At 35.9% G+C, this 19470-nt stretch overlaps 1 protein-coding gene across 2 annotated transcripts in view; it reads left to right on the forward strand.

Moving 5' to 3' along the window:
* The window catches only part of NELL2 (neural EGFL like 2), a 378516-nt gene that overhangs the window by 329760 nt on the left and 29286 nt on the right, over positions 1-19470 (forward strand). For both annotated transcript variants that reach the window (XM_027093487.1, XM_027093488.1), the window contains one exon: positions 6125-6265. In XM_027093487.1, coding sequence (XP_026949288.1) covers positions 6125-6265 — 141 coding nt within the window. The remainder of the gene's footprint in view (positions 1-6124; positions 6266-19470) is intronic.

Genomic DNA, 19470 nt, shown 5'->3' on the forward strand with positions numbered 1-19470 from the left:
TGGGGGAATCCTTTCACAATTTATACATATATCAAATCATCATATTGTAGTCTTTAAATATCTTACAATTTTATTTGTCAATTATACCTTAATAAAGCTGGAGAAAAATAATGTTGGTTTCAATAAAAAGGAAGACAAAAAAACCATTTAGGAATAAGCCCAGGCAAACTATATAGAAGGCGTCCTTTCAGAAATCTATAAAGACCATAAAAGCTGTAAAAATTATTAGAGAAAGAGGAAATACATCATGTGTGTGGATGAAAAGATTCAATAATGTAAAGATGTCACTTCTCCCCAAATCAGTCTATAGAATCAATGCAGACTTCCCCTTCCCCCATTTTTGGTTTTGTTTGGGAGTTTTTGTGAGAAATTTCAAACTGATAGACAGAAAACCCAAAGAATCAAAGATACTTTTGAAAGGTGGGCAGAAAGATAAGGAGTAGCTATTCTGAGCCAGGCACTGCTCCTCCTGTGATGCCACGTATAGTTAATGGCAGTAGTTAAGAGCGAACTATTAAGAAATAGAGAGTATTACTTCTATTTCAAAAACAGAAAACCCAGAGAAGTTTAGTAAGATAACTCAAAGTTACACAGCTGACAAGCCACAGAGTTGAAATTCACTCACATTAAGATATATACTGATTAGTTATAAAGCAGAAACTAACACACCATTGTAAAGCAATTATACTCCGATAAAGATGTTAAAAAAAAAAAAGATATATACTGAGACATCTCAAAGTATAGGCTGTTTCTTGTTGGCCAAGTGTTGGTCTTCAGAGGCAGCCTGTGGTGAGAGAAAGAGCACTGGACTTGGAGTTGAAAGAGTTCTGGTCCATGGTGTGACCTTGGGCAATGCCTTTGCTCTCACCACTTCTTTGTCTATGACATAGGGATAAGAATAACTCACACAGCTGTTGTGAGGACTAAATAACATGATGAAGAAATTATATTATGCTTTTTTAAAGAGTTGTCATCAACTTCCTGATTATGAGCTATAAAGTAGTGAAAATAATTTTCACTAAATCCAATGTTATTATCCAACTTGTGAAGAGGATTTTAGGATTTTCAAATTTTATTTACATATATTGTCATTTTACTTTCAAAAAGTTCACATGAGAAAATCAGTCTTTTTATGACATTTTGGATATTTTATACCCAAGTCTGGAATAGTTGTAAAAAACAATGTAATGCTCAAAAGAGTTTGCTTTCATTGAGCACTTACATCTAAATGTTGAAAGCAGACTCCCCAGAAGCTCAACAAAAGACAGAGGGAAAATGACCTTGTGATTTTTAAAAAAATGCTGTGGATAATCTAGAAAGCAAATAATCCACATGTGGGTAATCAAGAGTTGATTAATTGTTTTGAGGATGTTTAATTTCCTACTGTTTATCAATATAATTTAACTACCAGTGCATAGGATAGTGATATAAATAGTCCAGTACTATTTTTTTATGAGAAATTGTCAGGCTTTTATTAATAATAAACACTTTGAAACACAGTACTCTCATGATTTGACTTTGCCATTAAAAGTACCATGCTCATTTTAAAAAAATAATTGTATTTTCTTTTCTTTTGAATAGGGTAGCAGGTTAAACTAATGATTAGGGTCTGTTTTGGGTATGGATGGTTCTAGATATTTATACACTTTTTATTATTCTTAGTTATGTTGTTATGATAGAAATAACTGTTACTATGCATGAGAAAGGGTTTGTTTATCATTCAAGTGTCTCATTTTATAACTACACTTAATTTTACAAAGAAATAATTTGTCATTTTCCAAAGTGACCCATTAAATGCTGATGTCAAAAGCCATTTTTGTTTGGCCTCCTCTGAAGCCAGTGGTCTGTGACATTGTAGGAGGCATACAGTCTTGTGTCACCACACCTGAGGGAGGCAAAGAAAACAAGATACTGACATATGTGAGCTTTTTTTATTCATACATGTTCCTTTCTTGTTTTCTGCTTGTTGGTGTGTTTTTAAAGATTACCTCAAAACATATGTACTTTCTAGAAAATCTATCGCCACAGTGCCTTCCACTTCCATTTTCTAAGCTGATTTTGATCTCTGGAGTATGACTGCTATTCGTGACTGCTGTTGGATGGCTAAATATCTTCTGGATTTTAGATTCTCTGTGCTCTGGGACAGCATCTCAATATCATCACTAGCTGACTGTTCTAAATGTAGCTAGTGAAAAAGTTCTAATTGTCCCTAAGGAACTAGTTCCTTTCTAAGACAGAATATATAATGAAATCATAGTTTTTCATAAAATTTATTTTTAGTTTTTTATATAATGTACCTACAGAGTATAAAATTAAGGTCCTTATAATTAAGACTAAATCATATGAGCTTATACATCCTGTACTAACCTTTTTGAATACTCTAATTCGGTTTGGAAAGTAATTTGTTCAAACTTGGTAGTTCTTATATGGAGTAAAATAATAACATTTCCCCCCCCACCCCAGGTCTGCTGTTCTCTGTGTTTCTAACTCAATTAGATAATATAAAGTTTGGTTTTAACTGACCTAAAGAAAGTACCAAAGAAATAAATCATCTGATTTTCTTTTACTACTTTCTGTTATTATATGATATGTAAAGCACAATGTGTGCATATCTGAAATTGCACACAGTATGTGTGCATTTATATGTTCTAACTCATAGTAATGTCTACATTTGTGTATAGATAAAATATACTGAATTCTTAAATTGTGGATCAGATTTCAATTCTTTACTTATTAATGATTACTGAGTAACTAAAGATATACATACCATCAGATAGCTTACAGATGAGGCTGCTTGTTTCATCTTTCACTTTAATTAGACCCATGAGCCAAACAAACATCCCTTCTGGTGGAAAGGGCATACTTTGGCAAGTCAAGCACACTCTCATTTTCTACCGACTTTCACCAAAGTAGAAAAGTTTTCATAAACAAATCAAAATTAGCAGGAACATGAAAGTGTAAAACAAAGCAATGTATATTATCTGGCTAGTTTTACTTTGCTATCCTAAATGGTAGCAAGTATATAATTTGAGCCATGACATATGTATACTTATACTATATTTTATAAGTTGAGTCATATTTTAAATGAATTAAGACATTTCACTACCTAATGAACTACTCAGTAAATCCTTCTGAGATATGAATAGTTGCTCCATACTGTATCTTAGTGTTTTCAAAACTCCAGTCATTCATATGCCACCTTAATAAGTTTTGTCATATTTATATACTGTTTATACCAATATCTACTTACTGTTGTTTCTGTAATCCCTCTCACTTTTTAAATTTAAATACAATTTCACTACTGTACTATTAGTATCACTTGCTATAAATAGAAGTAATTCAGAAATATACAAATGTAGCTATTAAAATAAAGTATTTGCCTGTTATCACCTAAATACCATACCAGTGGCGGCAGATATATAACATGCGGGGAAACACTGTCCTGCATGACTGTAAATTCAGATTTTCATAAGTTTAATTTTCTTAAAATAAAACACACTTCAGATAGATAGTAAACCCAGTAAGGGCAGAAATTACTTCTGCTTTATGTATCCTTGTTTCCCCAGCACTTAATACTTGGCATATAACAGGTATTCAATAAGTATTGAATGATAAATTAATGAGTGACATATATATTTGCATATCTATCCTCTAAAATACTACTTAGTATTAATAGTCAAATAATGATACTCAGATTGTATAGGAAAATACATTATGGCCAGCACATGTTTCAATCCCCAGTCTTCAGGGAATATGCACTAATATACTGTGTAACATTTCTATTAAACTTTAATGGATATAGACCAAGGAAGGTTGCTGTAATACAAACAAAGAGAAGTGGAGATGAAGCAGTATAGGAGTGGGCCTGGTGATTAGAAAGAGTGACGAGAGAAAATGAGTGAGGAGTAGATATTGAAAGATATATCTGTGTCATGTGACCTGAGGTAGCCCTTGTGTTGCAGCAAGAAAAAATAACTAAATTAAAGGGTAAATAAGAGATGTGAAAGTTGCTTCAGTGGATAAGGCTCTGTTCTATTAATATTTACTTCCAAATCACCAACACTAATGACCAAATTATTCTAAAATGAGGTGCTCTAAACATCCCCCTCCTGACCTTCTTCCAATATACTCATTTCTAAAGCTTAAATTCCAACCTGTTTTCTTTTGTCCATGCACTTAAGAAATGACATAACCAATTTCCTGCATCTTTTGGGTTAGAAGAAAAGACCATATAAAGCTGAAATGAGCATAGCATTTTAGTCCCATTTATAAATCATCAGTTAGGGAGGCCCCTGAAGTACAGATAGGCTGTTTCATAAAACGTATGAGGCCTTACTAAATGGAAGCAATTCACCTCAGCTATGTGCCAGGAAGTCAATGGTTAGCTGACTTGGCCACTAACAATTATTTTGACAATAGGAATTACTAACGGTAAGAAACTGACTCTTCAGAAGAGCAACCACAGAGGCAAATCACTCATAGTTCAGAAAGAATGTTAAAATTTTGCAATCATATAAAATATTTATTTTGGCTTACTACCTAATCTAAGAGAATGGTTTGTGCCTTGTTTTACTGAAGGAACTCCGGGCTTCTCAAGAAGTATATGAGTGATGACTTTTTTTTCTTTTAAAAATCTTACTTATTCAAAAATGTGTCTCTTTAAAAATTGAACATAGTAAAAGAGGAAATTTTAAAAGAAAATGAAAGAAATATATATTTCCAAGAATTTGAAGTTAGATGAGACTAAGAAGGCAGTAGTACTGCTGAGATGGAGTGGATTGTCTGGGAGGAAAGGACTCTAAAAAGTATCTGGTCTTCCCATCAATAGGAGGGACTTGTCATGCTGGTCACTGCAGCAGGGAATATGATGCAGGTGTGGAAAACTTATAAGAAAAGGCTATTCTACCTTGGCGAGTGGAATCTGCAGTCATGGCAAAGGGTTGTCAAGATGGATATTTTTGGCAGCTGTGATGGTACGGTGCCAGCAGATCACTTAGCAAGGCCTGAGGCAACCCCAAAGCACCCAGAAACCCAGAAGGTATTAAGAAGAAGGGGACACTCTGTAAAGCAACTCTAGGAATTACTTTTTCCTCTATGACTGATTAAAGAGGCTTGGATGGACATCAGATGTTCCCACTAATCAGCAGACTGAATAAGAAGAATAAAAGGCTCACAACATTTGAGAATAGTAATAAGCCACTGGAGGAAATATATGAAACTCAAGATACATTCTCTCTTTGTTTAGACAATTTTGCCAATTTCAGCCTGTGTCTACTTGTATGAAGGAGCACACACCAGAAAGTTAGGCAAATATGAACTCTTAGGTGACCTTGGTTAAATCCCATAATTTCCTTTTGCCTCATTTTTTTTTCATATGTTCAATATGCTGTCTAAATGGCAAGATTTTTTTTGAGGGTTGAATGAAGTAATGATATATGTGAAACACATTAAAAGGTGGCATAGATGGGATATATTCTCAAAAATCGGAAGCACGTTGATGCGTGAATGCTATTGCCATATACTGGAGATTATGTTGATAGTAATAAGAGACGCTAAAATTTCAGTGGCTTAAAGCAAAAAGGTTGGTTCTTGCTCATACTCTACGTCCACCCCAACTAGAGGAGGAACGTGCCCCATATCGTCTTCACTCAGGACTCAGGCTGATCTTCAGAGCTTCTGGAAATCGCTGGTCATTGTGATGGGGGAAGGGTATGTGTGAATCACACACTGCCTCTTTAAGGCTCTCTCTGGAAGTGACACATGTCATTCCCTAATTGACTTCAGGAAGTCACACGGCAATCCTAGCTTGTGTCCAGAAAAAGAGCTGGAAATATTTGGCGAGCAGCACTAATGACTATCACAGATGGTTTCTTTCCAGTTTCTACAGTTGGATGACTTTTGCAACATAGAAGCTGTCTAGCTGTTTCTCCTATTGCTAATACCACTACATTCTTTCTCTATAGCTTTCAACAACCAAGTAGACTTTCTTGATTTTATGTTGTCTCAGTTTTAAGGATTTGCTGGCACTAAATATTTTAGTAGCCATCTAACAGAATATTTTAGTTTCTTTGAGAGAAAGGCAGCAATTGTATAACATCCCGTTTCTGTTTTCTTTCCCAAATAGACATTGATGAGTGCTCTGATGGCTTTGTTCAGTGTGACAGCCGTGCTAACTGCATCAACCTTCCCGGATGGTACCACTGTGAGTGCAGAGATGGCTACCATGACAATGGGATGTTTTCACCAAGCGGAGAATCGTGTGAAGGTCAGTACAAGGAGAAGACCTAGAGTTTAAAGTCTTAAAATTGAGGAAAATGCAGTAAGATGTAAATAGTAGACACTGATCTAATATTTAAGGTATTGGTGATTTTTGCTGTGTGTTTATACAACAGTGATTAGAAACATGTTAAAATCTAACTTTTGCTTGCTAATTATGATAACCGATTTTTAGATAATTAAAACTTGCAATAGTAAACCAATTTTCTGTGGACACTTTTAACTGTTGAAGCGTGTTTTAGAATGAGTAAACCCATAATGTCAGATAATTTTTTTAAATGGCAGCATGTAAAAATATGACCCAAAAAAGAGCTAGGAAAAAAAAAATAGATGAAGAAAGCAGGATAGAGGGAAAATGAGGGTAGGGGAAATAATACAATGATATATGGCCAAGGGAAACATAATGCATGCTACTCTGGGCTGTTCCTAACATATCACTTACCTGGCAAAGTCAGAGATATTTAGTGAATGTTGGATACAGAAGATATGGTCCCTGCTTCACAGAAGATGTCAATCTAATAAGAGTGGAAATTTGAAAAGATTATAGTCAATTATTTACCATTAATTTTGACTTATTTTCAGTGAATTGACAACTCTGTTCCCTTATATACTCTATTAAGGGGCACAATATTTAGGAGGCAGGCAGAGTAAGTAAAGCACAGTGAATAATTGTCAGGGAAACCACCCATACTAAAAGGATTTGGCATAGGATTGGAAAACGAAACAAACCACAAGAAGTCATTATTTTCTCCATTGGTGTTTACACCTTCATAGAGTAACAGCCTAAGGGAATGATGCGGCTAAAATGACACAGTTGATGAAAGCCTTGGAGAATCTAACTTAGCAGTGCTTGACGCTTAAATGATGAGATGTCTTTTACCCTTGGGCCTCAAGAGGTTTTCACACAGAGAAAAGTGAAACAGACATGGGTGATAGATGCCAAGGCTCCCAGCGTGCTTTGCCAGCAGCTGCAGAGCTCTGGACCTTGAGCGGAACGTTCATCTGGATTTTTATGCGGAACGGGAACGCTACTGCCTTACCAGGGGCTAAAACCTGGCATTTGCAAATAAACACTTAGCTGTGGTCTGAAGACTCTACCTGGCACTTGTGAATGTTCCAGAATGCGTACTTCCAGCCCTATAGAGAATGCCATTCAAGAAGCCGATCAAACCGTGTGATTTTGCCCTTCCCTGATAAAATATTTTGCCTGTTTTCTATAGTATATTATGAGGAAGAAGTCTTCAGTGCTACCTTTTTAAGATTGTCTTTTATTTTATTTTGAGTTACATACGTAAAGAATGAATACAAGCTGATTATAAATAATTCAAAGCATACAGAAATATATAGAGCAAAGATGAAAATACATCTTTATTTCATCTCCCCCTTTTCCCCATCCCTTCCTCTTCTGCTCTAGGGCTAACCTGTGTTTAATTTTGCTTGGTATCCTTTTCTGTGCATCAGAATGTAACTAGAAAAAAATACATACCTCTGCTGACTATCCTACTTTATATTTGCAACTGCTTTCACTATCTTTTAAATTTATGACCACATGTCTCAAGAGAGCTGTATTAGTTATCTACTGATGCGTTAAAAGTTACCCCCAAAACTTAGAAACTGAAAACAACAAAAGTTATCTCACAACTTCTGTGGGTAAGGAATCTATGCACAGCTTAACTGAATGCCTCTGGTTCAAGGTTTCTAAAGAGGTTACTACCATCAAGTTGTTGCCCAGGGATGTGGTCTCATCTTGAAGACTTGTCTGGGATGGGAGTGGAGAGAATGAAGGTCACTCGTGTGTCTATTAGCAGGCCTTGTTTCCTTAACACATAAGCTACTCCACAGGGCTGGGGGCTGGCTTCCCCTAGAATAAGCAGGTGCCCAAGATGGCAGCCACAGTCTTTCCATAACTGAATCTCAGATGTGACATTTCATCACTTCTCCCATAGTCTATTTGTTAGAAGCCAGTCAGTAAGTCCAAGGGGAGAGGATTACACAAGTGTGTGAATATTAAATGGTGAGGATCGTTGGGGGCCATCTTGTAAGCTACCTGCTCTGAGGACCATCGACATCACCCAGTATTCCTACTTTACTTCCTTAGTTACTTTCCCCTGCATACCTTCTTCCGTCTCCTCAAATCTTAGATACCACTTTCTTTCTCTTCTTTCTCTGTCGATAACTCTGCTTATTTAACTGAGAAAAAAGAAGTACTTACCTTTTCCACCAGACATATGGTATGATATACAGTAAAGATGTAACGGTCAGGAAAAAAATGACAAAACGTAATTAGTGCATTCATTAGTGTCCAAAGGTAACAAGGAAAATGAAACTAGCCATTAAAATAACACATGATAAAGATGAATATAGGGAAGTAAAGGATTCTATGAAATGCCTACACAAAAAAAGGCTTTTTGAGGAAATTCCGTAAGTACAGAAAGAATGGGAAATCTTATTTTTTTTAAAAAAGAACCACAATTCTAGAAAGATGATTCTATTATTATCTTCCAGTATAATTTATAATGATTATCATAAAAATCTACTATTCTTTCAGAAGACAGTGTGCTCTGAAGAATACTTTTAAAAGAACCCACCTATGTTGTATAAAACAAGAGAGAACTAAAGTGCTTCTTTTTAACAACTATCTATTTACTGCAATTTCAGTGATTTGTAGAATTGTTATATTAGTATTTAGAAGGATGCAATTTTAAGAGTGTGATTATATCTGAGCAGGTTCCATTTTTCTGTGCTGGGGACAAAGAAAAGAAGCATTTCAACGTGGACAAAGCCACAGCAGTGGGTTTACAATTATGCTGAAGTATAATATTCATATTTGAAAATGTGAATAAAAATAACTTTGCACTGTTTCACTACTTTTTAGGCTGTGTAATCTACAAATACATGCTTATAAACTGCATTCATACAAAGTGTAAACTGTTTTGCTCATCCATTTACCTCAGAGGTATAGACATTTAATCTCCAGATAATGTACAAGGGTACCACTTTCCTTGTCCATATCATCATTCCTAATGTGCCTGAAATTTTGTCTTTCTCTAAGAATAAAGCCCAGTATCTTTTTTCCAGGTAAGAATATTGTATTTTCATGCCCACATTTCCCTTTATTTAAAGCTTTTATTTCTGGATTATCTTTATGCTTGGTGAGGATTTTTTGAACTTGTATGACGCCCAAAAAATGTTTATAGGGTAACATCTTTTGAGTATTATGTTCAAGCCAAATACTATAAATTCTAAACTTAAATCAAGGAAAAGTATGAAAATGAAATGAATCTATTTCAACTCAAGAAGTGGTTACTGAATCTATGCACAGGTACCTTGAGGTACTTTACCAGGCACCTGCTGTGAAGAAATATAAAGGAGGTATGATCACTGCTCTCAGCTTGTAGTCAAAATAAAATATGTACAGTAACAACTGTCATAGAAGATAGAATGTAGTAAGTTTTTCAATAGAGGAGAAAGCTGCAAAGTTGAAAATGATGAATACATAAGAAAAGTATGAATTCAGAGCCATAATGAAACAGAGAGAGAAATTATTTCCTATTGGGATCAAGAAAGGATTGAATATCTAGCATTGTTTCAGGACTTAAGTATAATGTGATTATTGGCTTATTGAGATAGGGAAAGAGAGTTCCAGCAAAGGAAGTAGCTTTAAATGCCTTTCTAATAAGTTTGAACTTGAGTCTGAAAGTCTGTTTTTGAGAAAGGGAATGATGAAAGTGTATCTCCACCAAATCTGTATTTTGGCCCAGTCCTATTTTCTGAATTCCAGACCCACATATCCAGCTGGACAGCTCTACCTGGAAGCCCAGAGGAAAGTGTATTTCAACATGTGAAACTAACTCATGTCTTTGCTCATCCCTGCCACCTACTTCCACTCCCCAGCAAAATCTTGCTCTTCTTTGTATAAATATCATCAACCAAATTTTCCAAGCAGGAAATCTAATCATTCATGACCCTTCTCTCTCCCTAGTCTTTGAAGCCAACAAATCACTAAGAAGTTGCTTTATCTTTGTTGTTTCTATCTTGGAAGATTTTAGCTTTGTTGTTTCTTTCTATGCATCCCCACTGCTACTACTCAATACAGCATTATGCCTAAGAGCACAGACTTGGAGCCTGACAGCTTGGGTTCCCATCTGGGCTGTATACCTTACTAGCTGTGTGACCCTGAGAAAGTTATTCAACGTGTCTAGGCCTTAATTTCCTGATCTATACAATGGAGATAATGATGGTACCTTTCATGGTTGTTGTGAGTCATTATATGAAATGAGCCATTATATGAAAGTACTTAGAATTTGATACATACCAACCACTATATAAGTGTTTCCTTTTATTGTATGACCATCACTTTCCTGGAATACTGAACAGTCTATTAATCAGTCTCCTAGCTTCAATTTCTAATCCATTTAAATCCCTTTTCCACAGTGAAGCCAAAGGACCCTTTCAAAAATGCATATCTGATTATGATTTTTTTTTTTTTGCAATTCCCTAAAATGACATTTTATTGTCTTTAAGATAAGGTTCAAATTTCTTACAACATGACTTTTAACTGATCCTGGAGAACCTCTTCAGCTGCCTGTCTACCCACTCTGCTCTCCCTAGATATTCAAGTCATACCAGTACTTCTGATCCTCTAACACATCTTGATGGCTCTGAACATTGGGACTCAAACACACCCTTACCTCTGACTAGACCAGTATTTACCTCCGCTTTGCTTGGCTAAATCTTATTCATAATGTAACTGCCACACCTGGAGAATGTGTATGCGGGCAGAAGAAAGACCCAAAAAGAGCTACCAGTGTGATAGGAAGCAAGTAAAGGAAATTTATCAGGGAGAGGGAAGGACCTGTGTCAAAAGCTGCTGCTAGCTCAAGTTCGATGGGAACTGAGACTTGACCACTGGCTTCAGCAACATTATTTCTCCAATCACTCACTAAAGCACTTACCAGTATTTTTTTAAATTTTATTTTACTTATTTTTTTATACAGCAGGTTATTAGTTATCCATTTTATACATATTAGTGTATATATATCAATCCCAATCTCCCAGTTCATCCCCCCACCCCCACCTGCCACTTTCCCCCTTGGTATCCATACGTTTCTTCTCTATATCTGTGTCTGCCCTGCACACTGGTTCATCTGTACCATTTTTCTAGCTTCCACATATATGCGTTAATATATGTTATTTGTTTCTCTCTTTCTGACTTACTTCACTCTGTAGGACAGACTCTAGATCCATCCACGTCTCTACAAATGACCCAATTTCATCCCTTTTTATGGCTCAGTAATCTTCGACGGTATATATGTACCACAACTTCTTTGTCCATTTGTCTGTCAGTGGGCATTTAGGTTGCTTCCATGTCCTGGCTATTGTAAATAGAGTTGCAGTGAACACTGGGGGGCGGGGGGTGCATGTGTCTTTTTGAATTACGGTTTTCTCTGGGTATATGCCCGTTAGTGGGATGCTGGGTCATATAGTAATTCTATTTTTAGTTTTATAAAGAACCTCCATACTGTTCCCAATAGTGGCTGTATCAATTTACATTCCCACCAACAGTACAAGAGGATTCCCTTTTCTCCACACCCTCTCCAGCATTTGTTGTTTGTTGATTTTCTGATGATGCCCATTCTAACTAGTGTGAGGTGATACCTCATTGTAGTTTTGATTTGCATTTCTCTAATAATTAGTGATGTTGAGCAGCTTTTCATGTGCTTCTTGGCCATCTGTATGTCTTCTTTGGAGAAATGTCTATTTAGGTCTTCTGCCCATTCTCGGATTGGGTTGTTTGTTTTTTTAATATTGAGCTGCATGAGCTGTTTATATATTTTGGAGATTAACCCTTTGTCCGTTTCTTCGTTTGCAAATATGTTCTCCCATTCTGAGGGTTGTCTTTTCGTCTTGTTTGTAGTTTCCTTTGCTTTGCAAAAGATTTTAAGTTTCATTAGGTCCCATTTGTTTATTTTTGTTTTCATTTCCATTACTCTAGGAGGTGGATCAAAAAAGAACTTGCTGTGATTTATGTCGAAGAGTGTTCTTCCTGTTTTCCTCTAAGAGTTTTATAGTGTCCGGTCTTACATTTAGTTCTCTAATCCATTTTGAGTTTACTTTTGCATATGGTGTTAGGTAGTGTTCTAATTTCATTCTTTTATGTATAGCTGTCCAGTTTTCCCAGCACCACGTATTGAAGAGACTGTCTTTTCTCCATTGTATATCCTTGCCTCCTTTGTCATAGATTAGTTGACCATAGGTGCGTGGGTTTATCTCTGGGCTTTCTGTCCAATTCCATTGATCTATCTTTCTGTTTTTGTGCCAGTACTATATTGTCTTGATTACTGTAGCTCTGTAGTATAGTCTGAAGTCAGGGAGTCTGATTCCTCCAGCTCCATTTTTTCCCTCAAGACTGCTTTGGCTATTCAGGGTCTTTTGTGTCTCCATACAAATGTTAAGATTTTTTTTGTTATAGTTGTGTAAAAAATGCCAGTGGTAGTTTGATAGGGATTGCATTGAATCTGTAGATTGCTTTCGGAAGTATGGTCATTTTCAAAATATTGATTCCTCCAATCCAAGAACATGGTATATTTCTCTGTTTATATCATCTTTAATTTCTTTCATCAGTGTCTTATAATTTTATGCATACAGGTCTTTTTTCTGCCTAGGTAGGTTTATTCCTAGGTATTTTATTCTTTTGGTTGCGATGGTAAATAGGAGTGTTTCCTTAATTTCTCTTTCAGATTTTTCATCATTAGTGTATAGGAATGCAAGAGATTTCTGTGCATTAATTTTGTATCCTTCAACTTTACCAAATTCATTGATTAGCTCTAGTAGTTTTCTGGTGGCATCTTTAGGATTCTGTATGTATAGTATCATCTCATCTGCAAACAGTGACGCCTTTACTTCTTCTTTTCCAATTTGTATTCCTTTTATTTCTTTTTCTTCTCTGATTGCCATGGCTAGGATTTCCAAAACTATGTTGAATAGTGGTGTGAGTGGATATCCTAGTCTTGTTCCTCATCTTAGAGGAAATGCTTTCAGTTTTTCAGCTTTGAGAATAATGTTTGCTGTGGTCTTGTCATATATGGCCTTTATTATGTTGAGGTAGGTTCCCTCTATGCCCACTTTCTGGAGAGTTTTTATCATAATTGGGTGTTGAATTTTGTCAAAAACTTTTCCTGCATTTATTGAAATGATCATATGGATTTTATTCTTCAATTTGTTAATACGGTATACCACATTGATTGATTTGTGTATATTGAAGGATCCTTGCATCCCTGGGATAAATCCCACTTGATCATGGTTTATGATCCTTTGACTGTGTTGTTGGATTCTGTTTGCTAGTATTTTGTTGAGGATTTTCGCATCTATATTCAACAGTGATATTGGTCTGTAATTTTCTTTTCTTGTAGTAACTTTGTCTGGTTTGGGTATCAGGGTGATGGTGGCCTATATTTTATAGAATGAGTTTGGGAGTGTTCTTTCCTCTGCAATTTTTGGAAGAGTTTGAGAATGCAATTTTTGGAAGAGTTTGAGAATGATGGGTCTTAGCTCTTCTCTAAATGTTTGATAGAATTCACCTGTGAAGCCATCCTGTCCTGGACTTTTCTTTGTGGGAAGATTCTTAATCACAGTTTCAATTTCATTATTATGATTGGTCTGTTCATATTTTCTATTTCTTCCTGGTTCAGTCTTGGAAGGTTATACGTTTCTAAGAATTTGTCCATTTCTTCCAGGTTGTCCATTTTATTGGCATAGAGTTGCTTTTAGTAGTCTCTTAGGATGCTTTGTATTTCTGTGGTGTCTGTTGTAACCTCTCCTTTTTCACTTCTAATTTTATTGATTTGAGTCCTCTCCCTCTTTTTCTTGATTAGTCTGGCTAATGGTTTATCAATTTTGTTTATCTTCTCAAAGAACCAATTTTTAGTTTTATTGATCTTTGCTATTGTTTATTTCTGTTTCATTTATTTCTTGTCTGATCTTCATGATTTCTTCCCTTCTACTAAGTTTGTGTTTTGTTTGTTCTTCTTTCTCTAGTTCCTTTACGTGTAAGTATAGATTGTTTATTTGAGATGTTTGTTGTTTCTTCAGGTAGGATTGTATTGCTATAAACTTCCCTCTTAGAACTGCTTTTGTGGCATCCCATAGGTTATGGATCATCATGTTTTCATTGTCAGTTGTCTCTTGGTACTTTTGCTTTCCTCTTTTTTTTTTTAATTTATTTTTTCATACAGCAGGTTCTTATTAGTCATCCATTTTATACCCAGCAGTGTATACATGTCAATCACAATCTCCCAATTCTTCACACCGTCACCACGCCCCACCTCCGCTATCCCCCCTTGGTGTCCATACGTTTATTCTCTACCTCTGTGTCTCAATTTATGCCCTAAAAACAGGTTCATCTGTACCATTTTCTAGGCTCCAAACATATGTGTTAATATGCAGTATCTGTTTTTCTCTTTCTGACAAACTTCACTCTGTATGACAGTCTCTAGATGCATCCATGTCTTTACAAATGACCCAATTCCGTTCCTTTTTTTTCTTTTTAACATCTTTATTGGAATATAATTGCTTTACAATGGTATGTCAGTTTCTGCTTTATAAAAAAGTGAATCAGTTGTACATATACATATGTCCCCATATCTCTTCCCTCTCCATCTCCCTCCCTCCCACCCTCCCTATCTGACCCCTCTAGCTGGTCAAAAAGCACCAAGCTGATCTCCCTGTGTTATGCAGTTGCTTCCCACTAGCTATCTATTTTACGTTTGGTAGTGTATATATGTCCATGCCACTCTCTCACTTTTTCCCAGTGTACCCTTCCCCCTCCCCGTATCCTCAAGTCGATTCTCTAGTGGGTCTGTGTCTTTATTCCCGTCTTGCCCCTAGGTTCTTCATGACATTTTCTTTCTTTTTTTAAGATTCAATATATATTTGTGTTAGCATACGGTATTTGTTTTCCTCTTTGTGACTTACTTCACTCTGTATGACAGACTCTAGGTCCATCCACCTCACTATAAATAACTCAATTTCGTTTGTTTTTATGGCTGAGTAATATTCCATTGTATATATGTGCCACATCTTCTTTATCCATTCATCTGTCGATGGACACTTAGGTTGCTTCCATGTCCTGGCTATTGTAAATAGAGCTGCAATGAACATTTTGATACATGACTCTTTGAATTATGGTTTTCTCAGTGAATATGCCCAGTAGTGATATTGCTGGGTGGTATGATACTTCTATTTTTATTTTTTAAGGAACATCCATACTGTTTTCCATAGTCGCTGTATCAATTTACATTCCATCAACAGTGCAAGAGGGTTCCCTTTTCTCCACACCCTCTCCAGAATTTGTTGTTGGTAGATTTTTTGATGATGACCATTCTGACTGGTGTGAGATGATATCTCATTGTAGTTTTCATTTGCATTTCTGTAATCATTAATGATGTTGAGCATTCCTTCATGTGTTTGTTGGTAATCTGTATATCTTCTTTGGAGAAATATCTACTTAGGTCTTCTGCCCATTTGGGGATTGGGTTGTTTGTCTTTTTGATATTGAGCTGCATGAGCTCCTTGTAAATTTTCGAGATTAATCCTGTGTCAGTTGCTTCATTTGCAAATATTTTCTCCCATTCTGAGGGTTGTCTTTTGGTATTGATTATGGTTTCCTTTGCTGTGCAAAAGCTTTTAAGTTTTATTAGGTCCCATTTGTTTTTTTTGTTTGTTTGTTTTTATTTCCATTTCTCAAGATGGTGGGTCAAAAAGGATCTTGCTGTGATTTATGTCATAGAGTGTTCTGCCTATGTTTTCCTCTAAGAGTTAGATAGTGTCTGGCCTTACATTTAGGTCTCTAATCCATTTTGAGTTTATTTTTGTGTATGGTGTTAGGGAGTGTGATAATTTCATTCTTTACATGTAGCTGTCCAGTTCTCCAAGCACCACTTATTGAAGAGGCTGTCTTTTCTCCACTGTATATTCTTGCCTCCTTTATCAAAGATAAGGTGACCATATGTGCCTGGGCTTATCTCTGGGCTTTCTACCCTGTTCTGGCTTTGTGCCAGTACTATACTGTATTGATTAGTATAGCTTTGTTGTATAGTCTGAATTCAGGGAGCCTGATTCCTCCAGCTCTGTTTTTCTTTCTCCAGATTGCTTTGGCTATTCGGGGTCTTTTTGCGTTTCCATACAAATTGTGAAATTTTTTGTTCTAGCTCTGTGAAAAATGCCATTGGTAGTTTGATTGGTAGGGATTGCATTGAATCGGTAGATTGCTTTGGGCAGTAGAGTCATTTTCACAATGTTGATTCTTCCAATCCAAGAACATGGTATATCTCTCCATCTATTTGTATCATCTTTAATTTCTTTCATCACTGTCTTATAGTTTTCTGCATACAGGTCTTTTGTCTCCTTAGGTAGGTTTATTCCCAGACATTTTATTCTTTTTGTTGCAGTTGTAAATGGGATTGTTTTCTTAATTTCACTTTCAGATTTTTCATCATTAGTGTTTAAGAATGCTAGAGACTTCTGTGCATTAATTTTGTATCCTGCTACTTTACCCAATCCATTGATTAGCTCTAGTAGTTTTCTGGTAGCATCTTTAGGATTCTCTATGTATAGTATCATGTCATCTGCAAACAGTGACAGCTTTACTTCTTCTTTTCCGATTTGGATTCCTTTTATTTCTTTTTCTTCTCTTGTTGCTATGGCTAAAACTTTCAAAAGTCTGTTGAATAATAGTGGTGAGAGTGAGCAACCTTGTCTTGTTCCTGATCTTAGTGGAAATGGTTTCAGTTTTTCACCATTGAGGATGATCTTGTCAGTGGGTTTGTCATATATGGCCTTTATTATGTTGAGGAAAGTTCCCTCTATGCCTACTTTCTGGTGGGTTTTTATCATAAATGGGTGTTGAATTTTGTCGAAAGCTTTCTCTGCATATATTGAGATGATCATATGGTTTTTATTCTTCAGTTTGTTAATATGGTGTATCATATTGGTTGATTTGCGTATACTGAAGAATCCTTGCATTCCTGGGATAAACCCCACTTGATCATGGTGCATGATCCTTTTAATGTGCTGTTGGATTCTGTTTGCTAATATTTTGTTGAGGATTTTTGCATCTATGTTCATCAGTGATATTGGCCTGTAGTTTTCTTTCTTTGTGACATCTTTGTCTGGTTTTGGTATCAGGATGATGGTGGCCTCACAGCATGAGTTTGGGAGTGTTACTCCCTCTGCTATATTTTGGAAGAATTCGGGAAGGATAGGTGTTAGCTCTTCTCTAAATGTTTGATAGAATTTGCTTGTGAAGCCATCTGGTCCTGGGCTTTTGTTTGTTGGAAGATTTTTAATCACAGTTGCAATTTCAGTGCTTGTGATTGGTCTGTTCATATTTTCTGTTTCTTCCTGGTTCAGTCTGGGAAGGTTGTGCATTTCTAAGAATTTGTCCATTTGTTCCAGGTTGTCCATTTTATTGGCCTAGAGTTGCTTGTAGTAATCTCTCATGCTCCTTTTATTTCTGCAGTGTCAGTTGTTACTTCTCCTTTTTCATTTCTAATCCGATTGATTTGAGTCTTCTCCCCTTTTTTCTTGATGAGTCTGGCTAATGGTTTATCAATTTTGTTTCCCTTCTCAAGGAACCAGCTTTTAGTTTTATTGATCTTTGCTATTGTTTCCTTCATTTCTTTTTCATTTATTTCTGATCTGATCTTTATGATTTCTTTCCTTCTGCTATCTTTGGGGGTTTTTTGTTCTTCTTTCTCTAATTGCTTTAGGTGTAAGTTTAGGTTGTTTATTTGAGATGTTTCCTGTTTCTTCAGGTAGGATTGTATTGCTATAAACTTCTCTCTTTGAACTGCTTTGGCTGCATCCCATAGGTTTCGGGTCATCGTGTTTTCATTGTCATTTGTTTCTAGGTATTTTTTATTTCCTCTTTGATTTCTTCAGTGATCTCTTGGTTATTAAGTAGCGTATTGTTCAGCATCCATGTATTTGTATTTTTTACAGATTTTTTTCCTGTGAGTCATATCTAGTCTCATGGCGTTGTAGTCAGAAAAGATACTTGATACAGTTTCAAATTTCTTAAGTTTACCAAGGCTGATTTGTGAACCAAGATATGATCTATCCTGGGGAATGTTCCATGAGCACTTGAGAAGAATGTGTATTCTGTTGTTTTTGGATGGAATGTCCCATAAATATCAATTAAGTCCATCTTGTTTATTGTATCATTAAAGCTTGTGTTTCCTTATTTATTTGCATTATGGATGATCTGTCCATTGGTGAAAGTGGGGTGTTAAAGTCCCCTACTATGATTGTGTTACTATCAATTTTCCCTTTTATGTCTCTTAGTGTTTGCCTTATGTATTGAGGTGCTCCTATGTTGGGTGCAAAAATATTTACAATTGTGATATGTTCTTCTTGGATCGATCCCTTGATCATTATGTAGTGTCTTTCTTTGTCTGTTGTAATTGTCTTTGTTTTAAAGTCTATTTTGTCTGATATGAGAATTGCTATTCCAGTTTTCTTTTGATTACCATTTGCATGGAATATCTTTTTCCATCTCGTCACTTTCAGTCTGTATGTGTCCCTAGGTCTGAAGTGGGTCTCTTGTAGACAGCATATGTATGGGTTCTGTTTTTGTATCCATTCAGCCCGTCTGTGTCTTCTGGTTGCAGCATTTAGTCCTTTCACGTTTAAGGTAATTATCGACATGTATGTTCCTATTCCCATTTTCTTAATTGTTTTGGGTTTGTTATTGTAGGTCTTTTCCTTCTCTTGTCTTTCCTGCCTTGAGAAATTCCTTTAGCATTTGTTGTAAAGCTGATTTGGTGGTGCTGAATTCTGTTAGCTTTTGCTTGTCTGTAAAGGTTTTAATTTCTCCCTCAAATCTGAATGAGATCCTTGCTGGGTAGAGTAATCTTCGTTGTAGATTTTTCTCCTTCATCACTTTAAATATGTCATGGCACTCCCTTCTGGGTTGCAGAGTTTCTGCTGAAAGATCAGCTGTTAACCTTATGGGGATTCCCTTGTATGTTATTTGTTGTTTTTCTCTTGCTGCTTTTAATATGTTTTCTTTGTATTTAATTTATATGTGTCTTGGCATGTTTCTGCTTGGATTTATCCTGTATGGGACTCTCTGTGCTTCCTGGACTTGATTAACTATTTCCTTTCCCATATTAGGAAATTTTCAACTATAATCTC

Source organism: Aethalodelphis obliquidens, unplaced genomic scaffold (assembly GCF_003676395.1).
Source record: "Aethalodelphis obliquidens isolate GAN/ISIS:26980383/991018 unplaced genomic scaffold, ASM367639v1 scaffold84, whole genome shotgun sequence".
Lineage (NCBI taxonomy): Eukaryota > Metazoa > Chordata > Mammalia > Artiodactyla > Delphinidae > Aethalodelphis > Aethalodelphis obliquidens.